Raw genomic sequence first — 23,583 nt, 5'->3', positions numbered from 1 at the left:
AACCAGGTGAGAAAACCAAATGTCATATTTTTAAAGCTATTAACCCTTAAAGACCTAAACGGCCGCCGGCGGCATCAAAATAACTGTTGTTCTTAAATGTTTAATAACTTTTGAACCACTAATCCAATTTGTATGCTTTAAAAAGTCCCATAAAGAGGAGATTCGCGGCTTTATTTTGGTATCGGGTTCATCGCGATTGGACATTCAGATGCTCCGTAGTGAATGTGATTGCATCATCAAGTTTTGATCAGCATTGATTCGTCAAAGAAACCCATGTGATTTGTTCCTCTGAGCCAAACGAGCAGTTTGTTGATGCTTAGTCCCACCCCCAAGCCCAGATCGGTTGAAACTACATAAATATATATAAAGTCACATTTGCTTCAGTGCTCTATTAAAATGTTTCTATTTATTTTTCTTCCTGAACTTTTTTGGACACATCTACATTGTAAATAACACCAGATTTTCACTGAAAATCGCCTATAATAATGTTATAATAAATGGCTATAACTTGCTTAGGGATTGTTACATGTAGTAAAAATTTCATCTGGAAATGTAGAATATCCAAGTACAACTTTCTAAAGGAAAAAATCCAAACTTCAGGAGGATTTGTTTGAGCTGAGTAAAAAAAAAACACAAGAAATCTGCTGCCGTTTTTCTTAAATCTGGTAAATTTATCCATTCTAAGACAGTTCATGCTTGCTTGTTTCCAAAAATCGTAATTTAAAAAAAAAAGTTATTATTTTACGTGGCGGTTACGTAAAACAGTCACGTTTCGTTACATTATCAATTCACTGGCACTTTTATCTTAGTTTTGATAAAACTCTTGCTGCATTGCTGTGATGCGTATGACTTTCGAAAGTTGACTTATGTCGGAAAGATGTATTTCTAATTATTCGTCAACTGAACGATCATGTGAGAGCTGCACTTCCACAGTAGTGTGTTCCTGCACAACCGGAGGCTGCAGTTTCAGGACCCCAGTTTTAGGACCACAGTTCCAGGACCCTAGTTTTTTTGTGACAGCGCCACCTACTGAACTGGATGATATAGCGGCGGCTGCGGTTTCAGGACCGCAGTTATAGGATCCAGGTGGTTTAGTTTGTACATAGTATCAAGATCCACCTATTATCTTAAGTCTTGTTAGAAAAAAAATATATATTTTCACAAATAAGATTATATTTGTATAGTATATTTGGTAGGTTTAAGAAAAACTACAACTCCCACTATTGGACTACAACTCTCCTACCTGGCTTTCACAGGTGTTGGTAATCACTGTTGATTGTCCTGATGTGTTTGAACACAGTTAAATTGATTGTTACATGTGTTGTCTGTATGCCCTGAGGATGGTCTTTTGACCGAAAGCTTGGTCTATTCAATTTGCTTTAAGGATTTGCTTTTGAGTGTGCGCTCAGTTTATTTATTGAGATCTTTAGTCTTGTGTGTCTGGCACCTTGAAGATCGTGAGTGCGGTGTAACTCCTTCTAAACAAAGAAGATTATGAAATAGAAAAGCTCCTGCAGCAGGTGGATTAGAGCAAGTAGCATCAAGCTACATGACACAATTTAAAAGATTAATATTACACTTTTACTTATCACTTTAAACCACCATCGAGTATTTGTATCATATCCCGGTCGCGGTTTAAAATGGTTTTAAGTCAAAAAAAGATCTTTGTCACGTTCAACCACGTCAAATGGTCGACAGCTCTATAGCGAATAAGAGAGCGCTGAGATCATAACTGACGCAAATCAGGAAGAGGAGAGACAGATCTCGCTGTTTTCGCTGTTTGAGCTTCAGATCGCATAATTGAGTAGTGGAACATGAAATCATTATTTCTCCAAATATGTGCACCATTGGACCAAAAGCCCTGGCGAATGCTATATGTATGTGAACACAAATAAACCGGAGAAGACGTGAATTACTGCTTTATGAGTGATTAATAATTTTACAGATTAATAATTTTGCACTCCTGTCATAAATTAAGAAATAAATGTCACTGCAAACCACTTTTATCATAAACAGTGGTCAACTATCGAAGCTGGAGTTTTAAATCTTTCTAATGATGCTCAGTTTGTCTAGAACAAATAAGTAAGAGTGTGATGTTTTAACGAGTAATGAATGTTGAACAACAATAATCTGGGGCCGTCTGTGATCTTTGCCACGAAAGGGCTTACATGAGTGTTTTTGGTGATCCAGTTCGGTAGGTGGCGCTGTAACAGAAAACTAGGGTCCTGAAACTGCGGTCCTAGAACTGGGGTCCTGAAACTGCAGCCTCCGGTTGTGCAGGAATACCCTTCTCCACTTCCATCCCACAAAACCTTGTCAAATGAAATGTGTTGTCTTTTAAGGTCTATTAACATACACACAAATGCATTATTTGCATTATGCATTACCTCTTTCGTAAGTTCAGTGTTCTCATAAATGTGTCGTATTTCCTCACTGCTGAAGTCCGTGGAGATCTCAGCGCTGCCGGTGCTGTACGCAGGGGTATCTGGGTAACGGCGGTAGTACCGACTACAGCCCGTAGTTGCTTCGCTTTCAAACATGGGATTGTACTTAGTAGCTCTTTCTAGAGATGGCACGTTCTCTGCATATCTGTGGAAATGTCAGGAAACAAAAGTCAGAATATAGACAACAACATTGCATTGAGTCTAATGCAAAACATGTTTCACTTCCTGTATATCATCTCTCTACTATATCCGTCAATAAATTAAATTAATAATTAAATAAACTAATAAAAAATATATGTGGATACACAAGAATTTTTGAAGACAATGACCAAAAAAGATCGCTTCTAAAATGGCACAATTGTGCAAAAAATACGGTTTGTATCTGGAGCCGAAGACGCCCTTGCCGTGGGCTTGTAAAAGTAGGAGATCGTCCCACCTATTTATATCTGCCCAAAGGTCAGATAGTGGAGCCACGGAAAAAGTGAGTGGATTATCTCAGCCTGAGTGAGAGCGGCTCAATGTTCTACTGTCCTGGCATTCATTCCTCTATAACCTGTTGATCAGGATCACTGATAGAATCCCCTGCAGAGACGTTACGTCATCTTATGCCTGCCAAGCTTTCCCTGTTCGCCCTGGTGTTGGTGAAGCAAGTATGCAGTGTTTATGTTTACAGAAAAAAAGTCTAGATGCAAAAGAGAGATAAATTCATTGTTTTAATAAATAAACAAATAAATAATTGTATACTATTTATAATACTAATGATCATAATAGCATTGTTATTATTATTATTAGTGGTTTTGGCTCTCATCTCGATTTATTATGGTTGTGTGAGTGATTTTTGCAGCTTTAAACCGACTGGTCCCATGGTCATTTTTAGTGCATGTTTTTAGTCAGGTCTAGTTCGTCACAATATTTACATGTTTTATATATATTTCGTATCAAATTCAGTCACGGTTATCGTTGTGTAAGTGGTTATCGTAGAGTAAGTGTCCAAATATTTCTTGGGGGCGTTGCATGTTAACTAGAGCCGATGGATATATATAAAAAAATTGGCATATCACCATATCAGCATAATGATGTATCGGATATAAAATGTTCAAGACAGCTTGTGAGAGGAACAACTTGTTCGAAAAAGATAATTGATCCAACCTGCACATCACTTGCCTAAGAGCATTTGTTTTGTAATCACCAAAGAGAACACATTCTGTGTTACGGCCTATTTGTACAACAAGGCCATAAAATCAAAATATGCATATTTGTGCCATAAAATATTTCCATGGCCTCCATATGTATATTCCAGAGCACAGATTATTTGGCTCCTGTTTTAACCAGGTGAGAAAACCAAATGTCATATTTTTAAAGCTATTAAACATGTTGGGATACACACTTTTTTGGGGGCCTCAAAAGAAACACATTTTAGAGTGTTTATATTCACCGCATTCATTCACAGCACTGAAAGAATGACTCATGCTTCAAATGTGCTTTACAACGCCATACAGTAATTTAAATTAATTGAACTGGTATTAATAATCCACTTATCAGGTTTGTAGTCCACTAAGGAGTTCTGCTTGTTTTGAAGTTAACAGAAAAATGAATGTCTCTAAATGTCATCCAAAAATATGATCTTATAATGTATTTGGAGCATTAAGAATGTGTTTGTTATGCTGCAAGCACAGTTTGTACCGTAAAGGGTCTTCTGAATCATCCGTGTCATACTGGTCTCGCAGAGTCCTGGCGAGGAAAAAGATCACGCCCGACGCCACGAGGAGGAACCCTGCCACCGAGGCAATGGCGATGCCAACCACCAGCGGTTCTGACACATACTCTTCGCAGTGTTCACCTCGATACCACCAGTTTTCACCAACTCGACACCTAAAACAAGTGACATGAGGGTTAGTGAATTAAATTTTTGGCCGTACTGTTCCTTTAAGAGTTGTTTTTACAGCACACACCTGCAGATGGCTCCCTTGCCAGGTATGATGTCACATTTCCCATCATTCTGGCAGAAGTCTTCCTGTATGTCACAGATACTCTGACATGGCAGCCCGTCCACGCTAAAATAGCCAGCATTACAAACACACTCCGCCTCGCCTGACCAGCGGTTGACTAAACACTGGGAGAACTCATTACACGCTTGGAATTTACACGCATCAGCCTGATCACCTACCGGAAAGAAAAAGACAAGTTGTACATACATATACGCTCACACCAATAATGGTGATGAATTTTAAATGATGTAAATAGGATTAGCACAGACAGTGTTCGCAACATTGTTAAAGAAAACAAAAAGCTTTTTTAGTATTTTAGTATTTGATAATCAAGCTGAAATGAAATGTAAAATATAAACCTTATATTAAAAACTTAAACTAATTATTAGAATGAAATAAAATGTTTCCCTGTATAATAATATATAAATAATAATAAAACAACACTGGTTTGTGTTAAAAAAGGGGAGTTTTAAGACATCAAGTAAAAAAAGCAACTAAACATTTTCTTAAAAACTTAAATACATGCCACTGTATTCATATTTTATTATTATTTGCAAAAATAAAATATATATTTTTTCCAGATAAAATATATTTATATATATTTTTTTACAAATATCATGAATTATTAATACAAATATAATTAGGTTTTCAGAGTCGCACCACATGACATTTTACACCTTGAAACTTTTTCAAATATTAATAAGCTGTAAAGTATAATATTTTTTGTTTTTTTGTTTAAACAATATTTAAAAGATTGCTCCAATTCCAAACATGCTCATCATAGAATACGTGTATTCAAGTCACTGTTTGTATGAATTGATTTATGTATTTTTAAATAAATGCAAAAAATATCTAGCAAAAACATGAACATGTCATCCATTTATTGGATCTAGAGTCAAGGTGGAATACATACAATTACGTTACAAGTATAGATGTCAGTTGGGAAACGTGACTATTCCTGTATAAGCAACTGTGATGTATTACAATGCATTACAAATGTGATGTCAAAACAAAGCTAATTTTCTGATTCGAAGGCTTCAGCATTTGGCCTTTAGAGATGCTGTGTGTTGACAAAGGAGCTTAGACAGAATTTACATGCCCACACACAGGGACACAAACAAATATGACTCACTTGTCTGGTGCGTTGAGAGCTGCACGTCTCACTAGAACAAATCAGCTCTAATCTGTCTGCAGTACAGAATCAATCCACCTATCACTCATCCTAACAAGGCCTAACGTTTTCCAAAGCCAGATTGGAATAACCCTAACCTCTATCGAAGAAACCTGCTCAATATTGAGGTGTATCTGTAAAATACCAAGGTGTATCTGTAAAATACACAGTTATCAAAACTTGCTGGCAAAATTCTAGGGTGTTTCTAGAATTTATATTTGGTTGCTAGCTTGTTTTGGGTCGTTGCATATTTAAAAAAGCAAAAGAGCCCGCCCCTAAATCTGTCCAATTTTCTTGTCACCTAGGTAAGTCTATGAGATTTTTCACCCATTTTAAAGCCTGTTCGATTAGAATTATTCAGTAGCCTTTTAGTACTGGTATAAATTGAAGAAATGTTAGCTCCTGTGTAACATATATCAGTCACAAAGCCTCCCTGTTCAGCACACTAAAACAATTATACTAATAGAAAAAAAAAAAAAACTATTGTTACTCATAGTCTTAGACTCAGACAAATTAAACATAAGTGGTGCACAAACTGTGATCTATATCTAATAGTACTAAATCCCAGTCATGATGACTGGTTCTAGTAATTTTAGGTTTTAAAAATGACTTCAAATTGGCAGAAAATGCTTAATATGGCAGGGATCTATTAATATTTAGTGAATATTGTTGGCCTCGGGCAATGGCAAAAATTTGCTGATGTCATTAGCTAAATTCGTTTTCTGTGTTTTGTTTGTGTATATGTATGTCCTTTGACGTACCTGATTCAACATCCAATGAATACTTGTCTATTGCTAGATTCATGGTTTGGTACGCGGTATTACAGAAGTCCTCCAAGATCAGGTACACTGCTGTTGTCACTCCATTGGGAACTGGCCTGCCAAACCTCATCCTGCTGTTTACCACAATGCTGCCATTCCTGAAGTTTAAGATCTCTAAATTCTGGAAATTGCTGAGGTTGGATTGTAGATATGGCACAAGCTGGAAAAGACATACATTGAAAAGAAGAATTAAAAGTGTATTCCAGAGAGCAGCAATACATGGCAGAGTCACACATACCTAGTTACGTTAATGGAAGTCAAGAAGGTGACTGAAGGTTCTAATTCCATCAATTATCTCATTAGTTAGAGTTCATGAAGACAACTATGTTAATTGAGTTAACGGATAGTATGCAAAGCCCCTAACAAACTCTCCTGATGTTCTACAACAAACAACATCAACAAATCTAAACTGGCGTTGTCCTGGGTGTAAGTTTAGAATGTGCTTTATGAAATAGTAAATAGTAATTTTGTCATCATTGATGATACATAATATTATATTATGAAAATATTTGTCATATTTTCCACCATTCACCATTCACTTCCATTGTATGACAAAGTGAAATGGTTACTGAGGCTGTCAGTCACAAACATTCCGTCTAACATCCCTCTGGGTTCCTTAAGGTCGTTACTGCCTAGGAACATGTTTAAAGACAGTTGTCAATAACGACTCATAGGCTTCTTACTGACGCTTTGCTTTCCATAAAGTAGAGCAAGGTAAATACCTAATAACTTTTAATTCCTTGCTAATTTGATATGGCTACTTCTAAACACCAAATATAGGATCATAGAATGAATGTGACAAATATATCTTACCAGCTCCAGAAACTGCTGCTCAAGAGCCTTGTACTCAGTAGAGCTCTTGTTGAACAGATCTTCTGAAAACATCATGTTGGTGACCCTGAGGCTGAAAAACACTATTAATGCCCTTCCAGGACTGGCTGGCAAGGCAATACTTGCCAAGTCAGTCTCACGAGCGAACCCACTACCATCATCTTCGCCATGGCTTGGTCCATCAAACGGGAAGATGTCAAATGAAACTTCAAATTCTGTTATATTGGGGTTAACTGGAGGAGGAACTTTCATAGTAGTACTGTCAGAGTTCACTAGTTCGGTAGGTAGGGTGAAGTCTGTGATGTCAGATCTTGACCCTACTGTGTGTTCTTGTACTGAGTTGTCTGAAGTTTCTCCAGGAATAACCATCTTGTCGGTAGGTCTGAACGTTGGTTTATAAAATGATGGTACCTTGGTGGAACTAACACCAAGTTCTGAAACATCTGGAATGAGAGACATTGTGGATGAATTAAATATTGTAGTTGAATTCCCATCGTCAACATTCTCTGATGAAACAGGCTCCTCTGCAATAGTTGCAATATAAGTGTGCACCGCATAAGTTGGAGTCTCTGAAGTCGTCTCTTGCAGAACCGAATGTGTGGTTGATTGGGTAGGTAGAGGTTCTGTGGTTGATTCTGGTACAGGTTCATCCTCATCTATTGATGAATGTGATATCCGAGTGAACGGAGAGTCCTTTTCAGGAGACAGGGAAGCTGAATGGTCTAAACTTGGTCCATCAGTGGCTATTGTTGTTGGGGCTGTTGTTGCGACCAAGATCTCATCCCCAACTAAATCCTCTTCCGAGAGTTTAGTCACTGGGCTTTCGGTAGGCACAAGCTTGATGCTTTCCATCTTCTCATCTAGAATCTTGACTTCTTCATCTAATCCTTCCACCTCAGTCCATATGAGTACAGGTAACTCTGTGATCCCTTTGGTTACAGGCTCAACAGCTTCTGAATAAGTGGTAGAACCTTCCTCAGAAACTGTATCAATGTCTAGGATTACAGGTAACTGTGTGGTTGGAGGGATTTCACTTGACTTTGTTGTGGAGGCCAGTGTTACAACTGATGCACCCACAGTTTCCTGACTCTGTTTGTTGTCTGTTGAAGTAGGATACTTATTTGTAGCTACTGCTGTGCTTAGTGGGATCACAGTGGGCGTAACAAGTAGTTCTGTATAGTCTCTATCAGTAGGTGAACTGACTGTATCAGGACTTTGTGATGCATCTACATCTTGAGCTTCGGCTGAAGTGTAGATGTGTAGCAAGGGTCGATTGGTCACAAGTGTGCCCACAGTGGTAGATTTATCTGGAAAATAGTCATCATATAGTTCAGGGGCTACTTGGGTCTGCAAAGAAAGCTCGACAGTCAAAGTCTCCATAGTCAAAAAAACTGGGGCTTGGTCAGTTGTTGTGTAGTAAGGATGGGTACGAATGTCTTGTGTCACAAGAACCCTGTCCAAGAATGTCTCATCAGGTGGAAGATATTGGTGAGGAGGTTTAAGCCGTTCCTCTATTGATTCCTGAGTTTCCTGAGGTTGGTGTACCTCATCATCGTCGTCATCGTTATCCTCATCATCCGTTAAGACTTCTTGTGGTGTTCCTGATACCCAAGGCCAGATGTCAGGACCTAGGTGATCCCCAGAGAAACCTGAGCCCGAGCCCAGGTCTATAAAATCACTCTGAGAAGTCACCTCAACATCAGGAGGTTCTACAGGAGAAACTGGTGTCTCTTCTATCTTGTGAGGTGACTCTGTAAGTAAGACAACTTCAGTTATCGTGCCTGTGTTAGGACTGACTGTAGTTGCAGGCTGTAAGAATCCTTCTTCTTCAAGAATACCATCGTCTGAAACAAGAACACAACATTTTTAGAACAATGTTACTGCCTTTAATGGTAACAAATAATTCACAAGAGATAAGACTTACTCTCCGCACCAGGAGCAGGTGCACTGCTTGAGGTCTCAGATTTAGAGGTAAGCTCAATGTCCAAATTCTTCAAAGACACTTCTGCGGGAGATAGAGTGGTACTTTCTTCAAAGATGATTACATCATTTGCATTTGTGTCCTTATTTTGTCCATCCATCCAGGTATCATAAGTGTGAACAGGGTTAAAGAAGTCATTGTTTGCAATGAAGATGTCATTGTTGGATAATTCCTGCCCAGGAACATCTGGTGGTTTCTCAGAGGCAAGAACATTATCCTAGGATTTAATGATAAGTTAGTTAGTTACTATTGACTGTTGAATTATATTTAAGACTTAAAGATAAGCCAAAAGCCATTTTAACTTTCCATACTGATGCCTACGTCCACTGAATGTATTGATGTGTCAGTTATCAAAATTGTGTCTCACTATTTGACCATCAAAAAAGGTAGGCAGAGTGAAAAAAAAGTACACTTATGGTGTAAGTGAAACACATTTTCCTTAAACTTCTCACTGAATTGCACTAGAAAAACATTTTTTCCAGAGAAATGTCAGTGGAAAAAATTGCATAGACATAGTTAAATCACACATGCACATGATATTCACACCAGAGGATCTGTTCCTCAACAGGCCATTGGATGATGCATATTTGACCAGAAACCAGTTTTAGCTGTTCCATACACCAGAAATTAATATTTAACCTCCATGCAGATTTAGAATATGTCATGTTGTATACATAATGACTGGTTGTATATACATTCATGAGCTATTCACACCATTTTATTTTCATGCAAGTAACGAGTGAGGTGCTACTGGAACTAAGATCACCATCAGTTGCACACATTGGCCTCATTCATGAAACACGAGCAGAACTAATTTCTGTGTAAATCATTCGTAAAACCATTCTTACGTAAGCTGTCACATTCAATTCAGTGCGACAATTTACATAAGAATGGTTTCATGACCAATTTACACAGAAATTAGTTCTGCTCGTATTTCTTGAATTAGGTCCATTGATCATTTAATACAAGACAAATGGCTTGACTGTCTACAAAATATCCTATAGAACTAGTTGAGCACCCTACCAGTTAGGTTTCTAATTTGCCTTAACAGCTGACCACACAAACTAATATCCATCTTAAACAGGATAGATCAGATAAGGCATCAACTTCTTGCATTGACTTTTAGTAACTATAATGCATCTTTGGATGCAAGCATAATATAACCTGAGAGAGAGAGAGAGAGAGAGAGAGAACACGTTTTCAAATCCAGACATGGACAAAAAGCTCCAGCCAAAACAAGACAGTAAATCTACTTAATAAGGGTATTGAAAAAAGTGCCAGTTTTGTCAAATGTAAGAGGAAAACCCGAGAGTAAATTCTAAGATTACTGCCATGTTTGGTATCCAATGTGTCTTTCTAATTAAACTACAGACTCCTCGGCCTCTGCAATAAATATATGTCACACTGAGATTAAAAACAGATTCTTTTCAATATTTCATAGTGCCTGAGCTAAACAATTTTCATAAAATAGCATGCTTACTTGTGTCTAGAGAATACTTGAGCTGGAAAATTGACTTGAAAAGTTTTACAGACCTGCCGTATTATCCCATAGCTGTGCTATAATCTGTTTTAATGACATGCTATGAAAAACGAATTTATGTGCAAGGTAATCGTTCTTATCATGTAACAACAAAAACCTACATGTGATTGCTATTAGTGTGACTCATTTTTCATTTAAGAGCTTTGGAAGGATTCACATTCACACTTGAAAGTGATTGCATTGCAATGAGGTGTAGAAAAAACCCTGATTCCTAAACTGCTGCTCTGAATAAGGATTCTGGACTGGACAGTCATGGTTACCAGTTTACTGGGTGGTCCTGCCAATGACCATTGACTCACCATCATGTCACTGGAGTCAAGCGGTCTGCTGGTTGGTTTGGAAGGCAGCAATGTCTCCACTGTGAAGCCAAAACAGAGACAAATCATATCAAATTATACTTTAAACTGCTCAAGCACAGTTCATACCCATACTGGCGTCCCTTCAAGAGAGATTGGCTCTGAGGGCTGCAAGATTAGTCTGCCAAAACCAGAGATAAGAACCATGAAGGTCCCTTGCTTCTGTTAAAACCGCATACAGCCAAGCAGTGTAAGTAGATATCCCACCATTGTCAACATACTGCGTTTTGGGTTCATTCAGCTACAGTTTGCAATTTACCACTGAGACAGAACACAAACTTGAACCTGAATGTTTATAAGAAACATCAGTAAGAAGCATTCTATTCAACACCCTGATGGTCTTGGGTTCCCTATAATGAATCCACAATGTGCCTCAATTTCTTAGATAACGTCTTACCATTTTCCAGTTGCAAAGAATCAGGGTCCACATCCAGAGTGGTGTTTCTGATGAAATTCTCCTTGTGGAGGGCTTCGGTGATGTAGTTTCGGAAGTCTGTGATTGTGTAGACCACAGTGGGAAGCTCATCGGGATCTGTGAAGGAGTTCTCAACCATGTTGGAATGCAAGTTTATGTAATCCATGGTCTCATTACTTATTCCCGCACCATCGCCCTCAAGAACCACAGCGTAGTGCACCACCACTGCCAGGCCTCTGAGGAATGAAAAGAAAACAGTGACTCTTTGCGGTCAAAGAACAACATAGTATGCTTCGTCAAAAGCTTTACTAAGTGTAAACTGGCCCCAAGACTGGAGCTGTTATGCATTAAAAATAACTGCAACATTTAGAAATAAATTACCAGCTTAATCTACTGTAGAGCAGGAGTTGGAGTTCGTCATGGTGAAGGTTGCTATCTGTTCAATGATGTTTCGTCATATTTGATTGTTATATTTAATCAGTTGTAAAGTAAAATATGAAAATAATAGCTTACAGGTAACCGTAAGATGGCCTGCTGGTTTTAGCTGGTTTAAAATGGTCTAGTTGTTCTGCCAGCACTACCAAGCTGGTGTTAAGCCAGTCTGACTAGTCTCCCAGCCTGGTTTAGCTCATCAGCCTGCTAGTCTTTCTGTCTGAGCAGCTGAAAAGTGCACAAAATATTTTTAAAACAGACCAACTTAACCAGTATGGACAGGCTAAGAGACACTTCAGGCCAGTTTAAGCTGTTTCTGTTTTGTAGCAGAGTGGCTAAAATAAAATTCCACTCTATAGGGGCTTTCACCGGGTAGTTCTAGGAACTTAGTTCTAGGAACTTAGTTCTAGGAACTAGCCACCAGGGTGGTTCCCCGATAATTAATGGTTCCCCTAGGAACGTTTTCCTGGTTGCATTCGCACCGCCAGTACGAACTCTGAAGTGGCGTAAGTGGCGCTTGTTGTTGTGACTTTTATTTTGACGGCGCGGCGTCACGGATAGTTCCTATAGTGCAGGTTTAGACCCTACTCTGAAGTAGGAGCTAAATTAGTTCCTCCAAAAGGAGCTCCTGGAACTAAAATCATTCCTAGTTCCTGCGGTGCGAACACGGCAAAATCCGGGTACTTCCGCCAATAGTTCTAGGAACTATGAAAAGGTTCCTTCGGGGCGAAAGCCCCTTATTATCAAGCTAGCAACCAAATATGCCCCAGAATATTCAGCAGCCAGCTGTTTGTTACAAGGGGAAATAAAAAAAAGAATGACCTAGATTTTTTTTTTCTTCCACATACATGTTTCTACAAGGGTTAGAAACCTGATGTGTTTACGACCAGATTCATTTTCTCTCCCATAACAATCTCCACCAGGATTCAATTCCAGAAATGCTAATTAGCTTTATGTGACATTAAGTGAGAACATCTCTGTTCTCAGGTGGTTTTACGGGCCTCATGGAGCTCACAATATGCAGTTATCCATTGTGTGGTTTAACCGAGGCCTCACTGATAAACCACATGGAAACCTTGCCACGATGACATTTGAGAGCAGAGGACATTTAGCATTTAATCCCATCATGCTTGGCAGCTGGGCATGCATTTAGCACAGCGACTTATCCCACTTAAGGTGACGATTGGCCAGATAAAATACCCCACTGACACATGCGCATAAGATATATCACACCTAAATGAGTATGACCATCCTTTCAATCGATTGGTTTCGCAAGGCTAATGAGGCTGCAAGCACATGACCTTACCAAGAAAACAGTGTGAACGATTTCAGAGCAATGCTTTAATAAAACACTACATTTGGTGGGTGGAAAATTCAGGCACATGAATTTCTCATTAGATGTTTTGAAGGAGATATAGGTCACGCAGCTGTGTGATATGGCAGGGTGGAGAGATGGATTTATCAGGTCCGGGTAAAACATTGCACAGAGTAGTGATAGCCCAAATAATATTAATATCTGTTTTCTTAATTTTGATATGTGATTAACTGTGACTTCTAAAATCAATGCATATAGATCCAGAGCCAAATAAAAGTTGGGATACTTACCCTTCAATGTCCTTCTGTGGCCTAGGATTTTTTATTGAGAAAAAAAGAATAATATAAAGAAATGAACATATATTATTTTTCTATTTTTTTTTATCTGTATGCACAATTAAATCATTACCATTAAAAAAAAAAACATACCTGAATTCAAGGACAAATATTTTCTTGAAACCTGGGAGCTTTTCAAAAACCTCTTCAATCTTCAAAAAAAGAAAGGATAAGCTATAACTAAACAATACTGTATATATAAACCCTCATGAACATGAGATTATAGAATTTAATAATTTAAAGGTATAATGAACTGAGACATAACATTTTTGCATAGCTTCTGACATATCTTAGAAGAGGACATCATACTATAAGGATATCCTGTAAGTTCCAGAACTGAAAACTTTCATGTTAGTCCAAAAACAGCTTTTACTATAACCAAGCCCAGTAAAATGAAAATAATCTATTTACACTGATTAAATTATATATAGAAAGCGATCAAAGAACGCTCCCTTTGCAATCGCTGGAGATGTCAACTGCGCGAGTTTATCAGTGTGTGAGTTCTGGACTCTCGTCAAAACTTCCGGTAACGCTTTAGATTACAGCCCGGAAAGTACTGCGTAATTAAAGCAATTTTACAGCGTAACCTTCGGTAATTATAGTGTACCTATAATGTACTTACAATATAAGTATAAGGGAACAATATTTTAAGTTTGGGGAATAAAGGGGTAACAACCAGGAGAATTAAAAAAATATTTATACTGTAAGTATTATAGAACTAAGGGGTACTTATTCTACTATTATGATACAACAATCTTACATTTGGGAGCAATTTAGCAAGAACATATACTGCGTACCCTGTAATTTTTAACAAAAGTGCACTGAAAACGAAAACTATTGCAACTTTTGCTTAAATATTGTGGAAAGATACTCTTGTTTCATGTAGCTTGTTACCCCCTTGTTCGATGTAATTACAGGGTAAGTGTGACATTGTGGGCTGTAAATTAAAGTGGTGCTTGTTACCCTCTTGTTCCATGTAGTTACAGGGTAAGTGTGACATTGTGGGCTGTAAATTAAAGTGGTGCTTGTTACCCTCTTGTTCCATGTAGTTACAGGGTAACAATAAAAATGCATACACACAATCTTATATCACTGACTCGGAAACCTTTATTTATTATACAAGTAGCACTTACCCTGTAACCACATGAAACAAGATATATTTCCCAGTATTTAAAAAAATGGCAATAGTCTTAGCTTTTCTTGCCTTGAAATATGTTAGCCCAAACTTAAACATCTGCCCTTTTGCTATCAAAAAATAAATAAATAAAAGTATAAATGCATAGATATGTACCCTGTAATTAAAAAAAAAGCCTATACAGTATGTATTGGTACACAATTATTACAAAAAGGTACGCAGTGTTCTCGCTAAATTGCTCCCAAATGTAAGATTGTTATATCATAATAGTAGAATAAGTACCCCTTAGTTCTATAATACTTACAGTATAAATATTTTTTTAATTCTCCTGGTTGTTACCCCTTTATTCCCCAAACTTTACATATTGTTCCCTTATACTTACATGCAAGTACTTTATAGGTACACTATAATTACCGAAAGTTACTCTGTAAATTCCTCTTAATTACACAGTACTTTCCGGGCTGTAATCTAAAGCGTTACCTAACTTCCATTATAACAAAATCCCTTTTATCTATAGTCTTTGGTTATAATCAACAAATCTCTTAATTACATTGTGTTTGCACTGTTAGTTATGATGAAATCATTCGTTAGTGTGCAGAAATTGAGTTGCAATGACGAGCTCACTGCATTCATGCACTCCACATGTCTGTGATACGCTACAATGCTAATCACTGCAACCTTTTATGCCACCATCTAAATATAGTACTATACATCAAAATATAATGCTATAATCAACACTTTTCACGATTTGTTAACTTTGAGAGCTGTAATAGTAAAATCGTGCTAAAGGTTTTTGAGAGACTTTCACATGTAATACTAGCTATTTCATTTGCAAAAATGTTAGCCAATCACAGTAGACACGCCCCTCAAAACAGAGCATTACAATCAGAGGGCTAAAGGCAGGGTAGGAAAAATGCCTTTTATTCCTAAATTATGATGATTTTAGATGTAAAAATCATACTAACATCATAAGTGCACGCCATGAAACATAAAAAATAAAACAGTGCAGTTCATGACCCCTTTAAATGCTTCATTCCCCACATACTGTTTTCGCTTGTCACTCTATAGATGAAACTCACCTTATCAATGAACAGCTCCGATAGATTTTGATAGTAGTAACTTGATGGATCTCTCAGAGCATCATCATAGCTTTCACCTCTTAGCTTAATACTCAGCTCAACAATATGGTCTCCGATAGGACGTATGGGTCGGACCACAACGTCATCTATTTCATTTCCAATCTATATTTTTTTTCAAAGAAAAGTTTAAGAGGAACTCACAATTACTCAGTTAAACAAGCTATTACAAAGTCTTAAGTTAAATAATCATTATAATTATAAATTGAATGTGCTCACCATGTTGTTTTCATCTAAAATATCATTGGAAATGTCCTGTGGCAAGATTTGTAATGTGGAGGATTGTATCTTTTGAATAGTAGTTGTCAAGTCATTCAGTACAACAGTGATATCCTCCAATTTCAAGATAGGAGTTGGGGTGTCATCCTCTGCAGGTTGCAGTTGGACAACATGTATGTCAGGTGTTTCAGGTACAATCTCAGGCACCTCTGAAAGTTCAGATATCGACAAAGGTGTCTGAGCTGTAACTTCTGGTGTCTCTGACATGGCTCCATTTGTCTTCACCATAACTTCAGGTGCTTGAGATATGATATAAGTGGTCTCTGTTATAACATCAGCTTCTGTAACAACCTTAGGTGTCTCTGTTGCAACTTCAGGTGTCTCATTTACATCTTCTGTGACTTCATGTAAGATTTCCACCACAACTTTTTGTGTGTCCTCTAGAATTTTTGATGGATCTGTAACTTCATGTACGTCCTCATTTATGTCAGTAGTCAGTATATCTTTTTCCATCTCAGTAACAGTAAGGTTTTCAAAAACTTCGAAAAGTGTTTCCCCACCACCTTCAACCGTTTTCGGGGTTTCTTCTACCTTATATTCCATGCCTTCGGTTACAAATGCTACAATGTCAGTTTCAGGGGTAACAATCTCAAAAGAGGTATCAAGCGTAGCATCAGGTGTTATTCCAGTTGTGGCCACACTTGTGAACTTAGTAGACGTTTCTGTGGACTCTTTAACCGGAAACCTTTCAGTACTTTCCTCAGATGGTTCCTCAAAGATGGCCGCTTCAGTTACATCCCCTAATTCAGCAGTAGCATCACTTTTTCCTCCCTCAAAATCTTGAAGTGAGTTTTCAAGAACTGTTACTTTGTCTGGTCCAATGTCTTCAAATTCAACCCCAGTAACATCTGTTGCCTCTGTCATCATCTCACCAGATTTCATAATGGCAGTTGTCACAAGTGCATCTCTCTTAGTAAACACATCGGAAGCTTCTGTAGTTTCCTCTGTCACTTTGGCTATATCTTCAGCTGTCACCTCCGTAACTTCTGGGGTCTCAGTTATAATGTCCTCGTCCTTACCCAAATCATTCTCTTCAGCATCAGGAGTGACCTCCGTAGGCTCATGAGTTTCCTTCGACACTTCATGAGTACTCTCTGTCACGGTATCAGGAAGTTTTTTAACTGTTGTCATCTCTGGTGTAGGTTTGCCCTCTTTAGTGTCGGGTGTCTCTTCCTCATCTTTGTCAAGTAATGTTACAAATGCAGTGTCTTCAAGTGTGTCCTCTGTTGATACAACATAAGTTTTTTCAAGTAGGTTTTCCACTGTATAATTTCTAGCAACCTCAGTTGATGTATATGCAGGTGTAGTGGATGAGAGCATTTCTGGCACTGTGGTCACATATGTGATTTTGACAACATCCTTATCTGTCAAAGCTTTTGGCAACCCATTTGTGGGGGGAACCTCTAGTGGTTCTGTAGGAGTTGTCTGCTTTGGTTCCTCTGGTAAGACATTCTGAACAGGAGATATTTCTGTAGGAGAACCTACCGGAGGTCTATCAGTGGACATCCTTGTAGCTTCTGAGATAACATCAGCATCTACATGCTGAATGGTAACAAGTGCTGATTTAACAGGACTTTCAGTAACACCTTGTCCAACATCTAGTTCAGTTTCTGAAATAAAATTTTCAATGTATTTTCTAGTGACTACTGAAGGGGTATTAGTACTTATTCCTGGTGAGTCCTCAAGGGTTGTAGGGAGATCTGTCTCATACTTTTCAGAGGTGAAACCACCCGGATTTCTATCAGGGGGCTTCAATGTAACCTCTGACACAACGTCAACTCCTACATTTTGAATTGTAGCATCTACTGTTTTAACAGGACCGTCAGTAGCACCCTGCCCAATGTCCAGTTTAGTTACTGAAATAAGCTCTTCAGTAGATTCACTGGTGACTCCTGTAGGAGTATTGGTAGTTATCCCTAGTGAGTCCTCAAAAGATGTGGGAATATCATTATCATATTTTGCTGAAGTAGAATCTTCTGGATTTCTTTCAGTGGTCATCAATGTAGACTCTAAGACAATGTCAACCTCTTCATGTGGAATGGTAACATCAGCTGTCGTAACAAGACCCTCAGTGACATCCTGTTTCACAGTGGTCTCGTTTCTGAGTTCAGTAGGTGAACTAGTGCTTGTCCCTAGTGTGTCCTCAAAGGATGTGGGAATAACATACTCATATTTTCCGGAAGTAGAATATTCTGGAGGTACATCAGTGGTCATTAATGTTGATTCAGAGACCATGTTCAGCTCTTCATGTTGAATGGTAATAATTGCTGTGTTAATTGGACCCAGAGTAGCATCCAGTCTCACCTCCGGTTTGGATTCTAAATGAAGTTCTTCAGTGAATTCACTGTTGATTATTGTAGTGCTTATCCCAGGTGAATTCTCAAAGTTTGTGGGAATATCATACTCATATTTTTTTGAAGTAGAATCTTCTGGAGTTCTATCAGTGGTCCATAATGTAGACTCAGAGACAACATCAACTTCATATTGAATGGTAACACCTGCTGTCTTAACCGGACCATCGGTAGAATCCTGTCCTAACTCTGTTTCTGAATGAAGCACTTCAGTAGAGTCACTAATGTAGGTGACTATTGTAGGAATCGTAGTGCTTATTCCTAATGAGTCCTCAAAAGTCGTGGGAATCTCATAATCATACTTTCTCGTAGTAGACTCCTCTGGAGTTATATCAGTGTTCATTAATTTAGACTCGGAGACTATGTCAACATTTTCATGTTGAAAGGAGACACCTGTTGTCTTAAATGGGCTATCGGTAGCATCGTGTACCAACTCGGTTTCTGAATAAAGCTCTTCAGTAAAATCACTGGTGACCACTGTAGGAATAGTAGTGCTTATTTCTTGTGAATCCTCAAAGGTTGTGGGAATCTCATAATCATATTTTCTTGAAGTAGACTCCTCTTGAGTTCTATCGGTGTTCATTAATTTAGACTCTGAGACTATGTCAACCTCTTCATGTTGAATGGTAACATCCAATGTTTTGACAAGACCCTCGGTAGCATCCAGTTTGACTTGCACTTCAGTTTCTGAAACAGGTTTCACAGTGGCCTTACTTGTGAGTTCTAAAGGTGAACTAGTGCTTATGCTTGGTGAAGCCTCAAAAGCTGTGATAAGACGAGGCTCAAGCGTCATTCGAAGCTCTGCAGCCGTAGTGGTGATTAAGATTTGGTCTGCAATGGTCTGTGGTGTGGCATCCTGTGAATCTGTTACTGCTTCAGGAATCAGAATACTGACTGTGTAAGGACAGAGAAACAAAGAGAAGGAGGAAGTGGCAGAGTAAATGTACGCCATAAGAGGTAGTTTGAGTCATTTTTGAATTTCATTTTGTAAATTCATCCATTAATAGCATGGATCCATTAATTCAATGCCGTTAATTATCTTCAGGATTGCAGGGCAAAACTCCAAGTACCCTTTTGTTAAGGCTAAGCCCATGCACAAATAATTAGTTACACTTGACTAAATGGCAAAACTTTGTCTGAGGATCCTGATACCTTTACTTCATTACAAGCAACTGAGTACCTAAAAAGGATTAATGTCTATTCTGAGAGCAGTGTACATCCTGAGCTAGAGAGCACTAGGTCTCTGTTGATACGACTGCAGGGTCTCATGCGGACATTTACAATACCGATGAATCAGAGCATAACTTTAATCAACAGACTGCAAAATCAGTCAATAGAAATAAGACTTTCTGGACTTTAGCTACTTATTTTGAAATATTTATAAACACAGGGAATGTGCATACAGATCCATTGTTGAAGAAGCATATTGTTTCAAACATTTTTGTAAACTAGACTGACCTTGTTTGGTTGTGGCCACGTTTGCTTGTGTTGGCGCAGTAGTCGTTGTCTGATGTCTGTGAAAGAGAAGAAAATTATACAGGCTTTTAAAGGTCAGTAACATACCCCAAAACTAAAAATCTAACCTTCTTATTGGCAAATGAATTTAGTTTTCCGTTTCAGGAAATTAACTGAACCATGAGGAGTGCTATGTCTCTAAAGCTAGCAGAAAGTGAACTGGCTTTAGCAGGGACTAAAGGTAAGGTTACAATTTTTGCAGTCTGAAACCACGGGTCTGTATCCAACTTTAACTAGTAATGGGTGTTTTTTTTCTGCAAAGCACCAGTGTGTGCTCAGAATTAGCGGCCTTAGCTGCCTGGCTAAAGAGATAATTGGTGTTTCGGATTCAATTAGTGTTAGGGTTCGGTTACATACGTTACAATCTGAGTTCCACACTGGGCATTTGCATTTATATACATTTAGGCTGCAGGACCGTACTAGTTTATGTAACACTATGTTGTTTTGTGCCCTTTAATTGCCAGGGAGTCCTACCTGCATTCAGGCTGCCATGGGCTGGTGGGTACACTATCGTAAGACAAATATAGGAATTGTGTGATTACACTGTTACTTTGCAAACAGTGGGATGTGATGTGGGTTCTTGTTTTTTTTGTCTATATTAACACATAATTATGGTAAATAGGGAGATGTGCTGTATTAACAAAGTTTGGCGGCAATTTGTGTGTGATGAAATTCAACACAGTGTAAAGCCTGAAATGAAAAGCATTTCGCTTACAATATTATCATATTTATGTACCATGATATTAACATGGTACTCCATGAAGGTAAATGTCTGTAAGCAGTTCTCACCTTGTTGATATCATCGAAGCCGCTCCTACCCTCTGCAAAATACCATAAAAGTCAATTTGCTTCTTTTTTTCGTTTGCAAGAACTTTCTGTATCTTTGAACTAAGTTAACAGTGTTGATTTGATAATTATTTGTTTGGTATCATTACAAAGACAAGGATACTTACACTTGATATCAGAGCAAGGTGCTCAGCTGACTGGCTAAAGCTCCGGCCAATGTCAAACACGCTAACACTACTGTTTTGACATTTCCTCATCCAGATCTGGTACTCTTCTTTCTCAGGTAAACGATCCCAGAAGATTTTGAAAGCCTCCCAAACTGTTTCCTGGCACACTAAGGAACAGAAACAATTGCAAACATATATACACATTCCAATAAGCATGCAATCCCATACAATGGAAACACACATACGCACACTTAAATGTAGGGGGGGTTTGGGACGGGGAATAACTGAAAAAACAGCCAAAACACTGAGGATAAAGTACCTATTTTCGTCTAGTTCTGAATATTTTTACAATTAAGTTTGACAAAGTATCAATAAAATAGTGTATAAAACAGTCAATTTCTGTTAATTAGTGCATCGCTGCATTAGCTTTAGCAACATGCTAACCTAAAACTGGAATCAGTCACGAATTGAATCTCCAGAGCACTTTGCTATTTAAACAATGCGCTTTGTAGATTTGCTGTCTATATAGTGAGCTCCAGAACACTAACTTATGAGGTTCAATTTCAGTGGCTGCCAGTGTAGACAGCAGACAGCAAGGCAGCTCACTAGATTTTGGAAAAGATCTAGTGAGAGAAACTATAAACAGTGGAGAAGAAATAATCTGCCAAAACACCAGCCATGAACTCCGCTGTAGTGGAAATTGACATCACTTATAATGGATACCCCTTTCATTTAGAAGACAGAATTAACAGAATTATTTCTTTATTTCAAAATGAAATAAAGAAAAAGCAATAACTAACATAATGGAAACATCTCTTATCCTTATCCACCCACGTCAATTGTTCCAGACAAACTTAGTTTCTTTTATTTCTCAGTTTGTGAACCAAAATTACTATTTTCGGTATGCGCCGCATACTTTCTCAATATACCCAAGCAAGTGGAAAATTAAATGCGCAGATGGAGGATGTTAACCCTTGCTAGACATTTTGCGGCTCCAGTCGAAACGTTCCACCTACATCTGCCCGCCATACCGACAATGTATGACGACTACCAGAACTCAAGTGCGTAGGAGGGCAGAGGTCACCAGTTTTCCTGGCAGAGCGAAGGATCTGATCCCTGTCTACAGTGATTCAGTAGCATTGGGGACTTCAGGAGAGCGAGAGAGAGAAATGGGGAATTCTGGCCTTTCCTACTGGAACGACACATTTTGAAAACATTTGACTAACAGTGCTAGACAGACACCTCAGATACTTTGCCAGCCACACCTTCGTTATCAGCTTTAAAGGGAAAGTTCACTCCAAAAAAAAGTCATTATTTACTCAACATCATGTTGTTTAAAACCCATATGACTTTTCCATGGAACTCTAAATAAACCACTTTATTTACACCAAGTAGTTCAACTAACTTGCACGCTTTATACAGTATTAAGCACAATATTTGTTTTTACACTATTAGGGGAAATAATTCCTTTAGCATATATAGTGGGGACACATTAATGTTTTATTTTTATTTTTTAAATCAATTATTCACTTCAATTGTTATGGTGATTATATCATTTGTAATAAAAAATGGTAATCAATTATAAAAATGCAAAATAGACACATTCGCAAGTCGTTGCAGACTTTTGGACCCCACTGAACATGTAATAAAGCATCAGAGTGCCCTATAATAGGTTGCCGTGGCTAAATGTAATCAACTTTCCATTGACACACTGCAAGAATAACCTTTACGTAAAACGGCAACACTTGTTTCTCCAGTTGTCATAATTAGATTCACTAGGGTCATCTGGATCCTATTAGTGCAAACAGCGAGAGACATTATTCTCAGCGGTGGTCTCCAGCAGGGGTTTAATACTTTGATTGCGTCTAACTTCAAAATGCTAATATGTGATCTTTAGAAAGGACATTGATGTGGAAAAGTGTGTTGAGTGCGTCTGAATATTTGTGCAGGATTATATGTACGACGGAGACAAAGAGAGCGTGTGTTTCTGTCGTTTCGAAATCGTGGTTCAAATATGCGGTTACTTGGACGTTAATGAAATTGGTCAGGTTGGCTTAGTTTATTAATATTGATGAAAAGTAGAGCTGCATGAGCTCATTTTTTTCTCACATAATGATCTCAAAGAGCATCCATTTACACCGTAGAAGTCTTCTGCAACGCAATGTACCTTTACAATTACCATTCTTGGCCACTATCCCAGAAACGCAAGTAAAACAGTAAGAAACGTCTGGTTCTTACCTCGCAGGTGAAAGTAGTTGAGATGATTCTGTGCTGCCTGTTGCACCGTCTCATGTGAGCAAAGTTTAACTCCGTTGGGGAACAGAAGGTCTCTTTTCCGTCTGGAGAGAGCCATTTTCCCCTCACCAGACACGTAACTCAATGTTTTACCTTTACCTGCCACCATGGAGCGATTCGAAACGTCATTGGCATCCAAAAAAGTTGTATATCCATTTGCTAAATAATCCTCATGAGCTTCAGCACCTTATGGAGAACGAAGAGTACATGGTCACAAGATTGCAAGCATCATAAAACTCCTCAAGATCCATTTGTAGAGTAGATACGTACCTGCATCATTGGAACAGTGT

General features: G+C 38.3%; 1 protein-coding gene across 1 annotated transcript in view; it reads right to left on the bottom strand.

Moving 5' to 3' along the window:
* The window catches only part of impg2b (interphotoreceptor matrix proteoglycan 2b), a 31,378-nt gene extending 7,903 nt beyond the window's left edge, over positions 1 to 23,475 (bottom strand). Inside the window, exons 1-17 of the mRNA XM_056269731.1 lie at positions 23,237 to 23,475; positions 20,999 to 21,165; positions 20,835 to 20,866; positions 20,520 to 20,552; positions 19,989 to 20,044; positions 16,120 to 19,424; positions 15,844 to 16,005; positions 13,723 to 13,781; positions 13,585 to 13,605; positions 11,530 to 11,783; positions 11,076 to 11,134; positions 9,180 to 9,453; positions 7,238 to 9,099; positions 6,365 to 6,584; positions 4,397 to 4,607; positions 4,128 to 4,316; positions 2,388 to 2,589 (exon numbers count right to left, since the gene is read on the bottom strand). Coding sequence (XP_056125706.1) covers positions 2,388 to 2,589; positions 4,128 to 4,316; positions 4,397 to 4,607; positions 6,365 to 6,584; positions 7,238 to 9,099; positions 9,180 to 9,453; positions 11,076 to 11,134; positions 11,530 to 11,783; positions 13,585 to 13,605; positions 13,723 to 13,781; positions 15,844 to 16,005; positions 16,120 to 19,424; positions 19,989 to 20,044; positions 20,520 to 20,552; positions 20,835 to 20,866; positions 20,999 to 21,165; positions 23,237 to 23,402 — 7,272 coding nt within the window. The 5' untranslated portion in view covers positions 23,403 to 23,475. The remainder of the gene's footprint in view (positions 1 to 2,387; positions 2,590 to 4,127; positions 4,317 to 4,396; positions 4,608 to 6,364; positions 6,585 to 7,237; positions 9,100 to 9,179; positions 9,454 to 11,075; positions 11,135 to 11,529; positions 11,784 to 13,584; positions 13,606 to 13,722; positions 13,782 to 15,843; positions 16,006 to 16,119; positions 19,425 to 19,988; positions 20,045 to 20,519; positions 20,553 to 20,834; positions 20,867 to 20,998; positions 21,166 to 23,236) is intronic.
* Between the last annotated feature and the right edge of the window lie 108 nt (positions 23,476 to 23,583).

The sequence above is a fragment of the Rhinichthys klamathensis genome, unplaced genomic scaffold (assembly GCF_029890125.1).
Source record: "Rhinichthys klamathensis goyatoka isolate OS25496 unplaced genomic scaffold, OSU_Roscu_1.1 h1tg000289l_1, whole genome shotgun sequence".
Taxonomy (NCBI): Eukaryota; Metazoa; Chordata; class Actinopteri; order Cypriniformes; family Leuciscidae; genus Rhinichthys; species Rhinichthys klamathensis.
The sequence above is the reverse complement of the archived record's forward strand: the minus strand, read 5'-3'. Positions and strand labels throughout refer to the sequence as shown.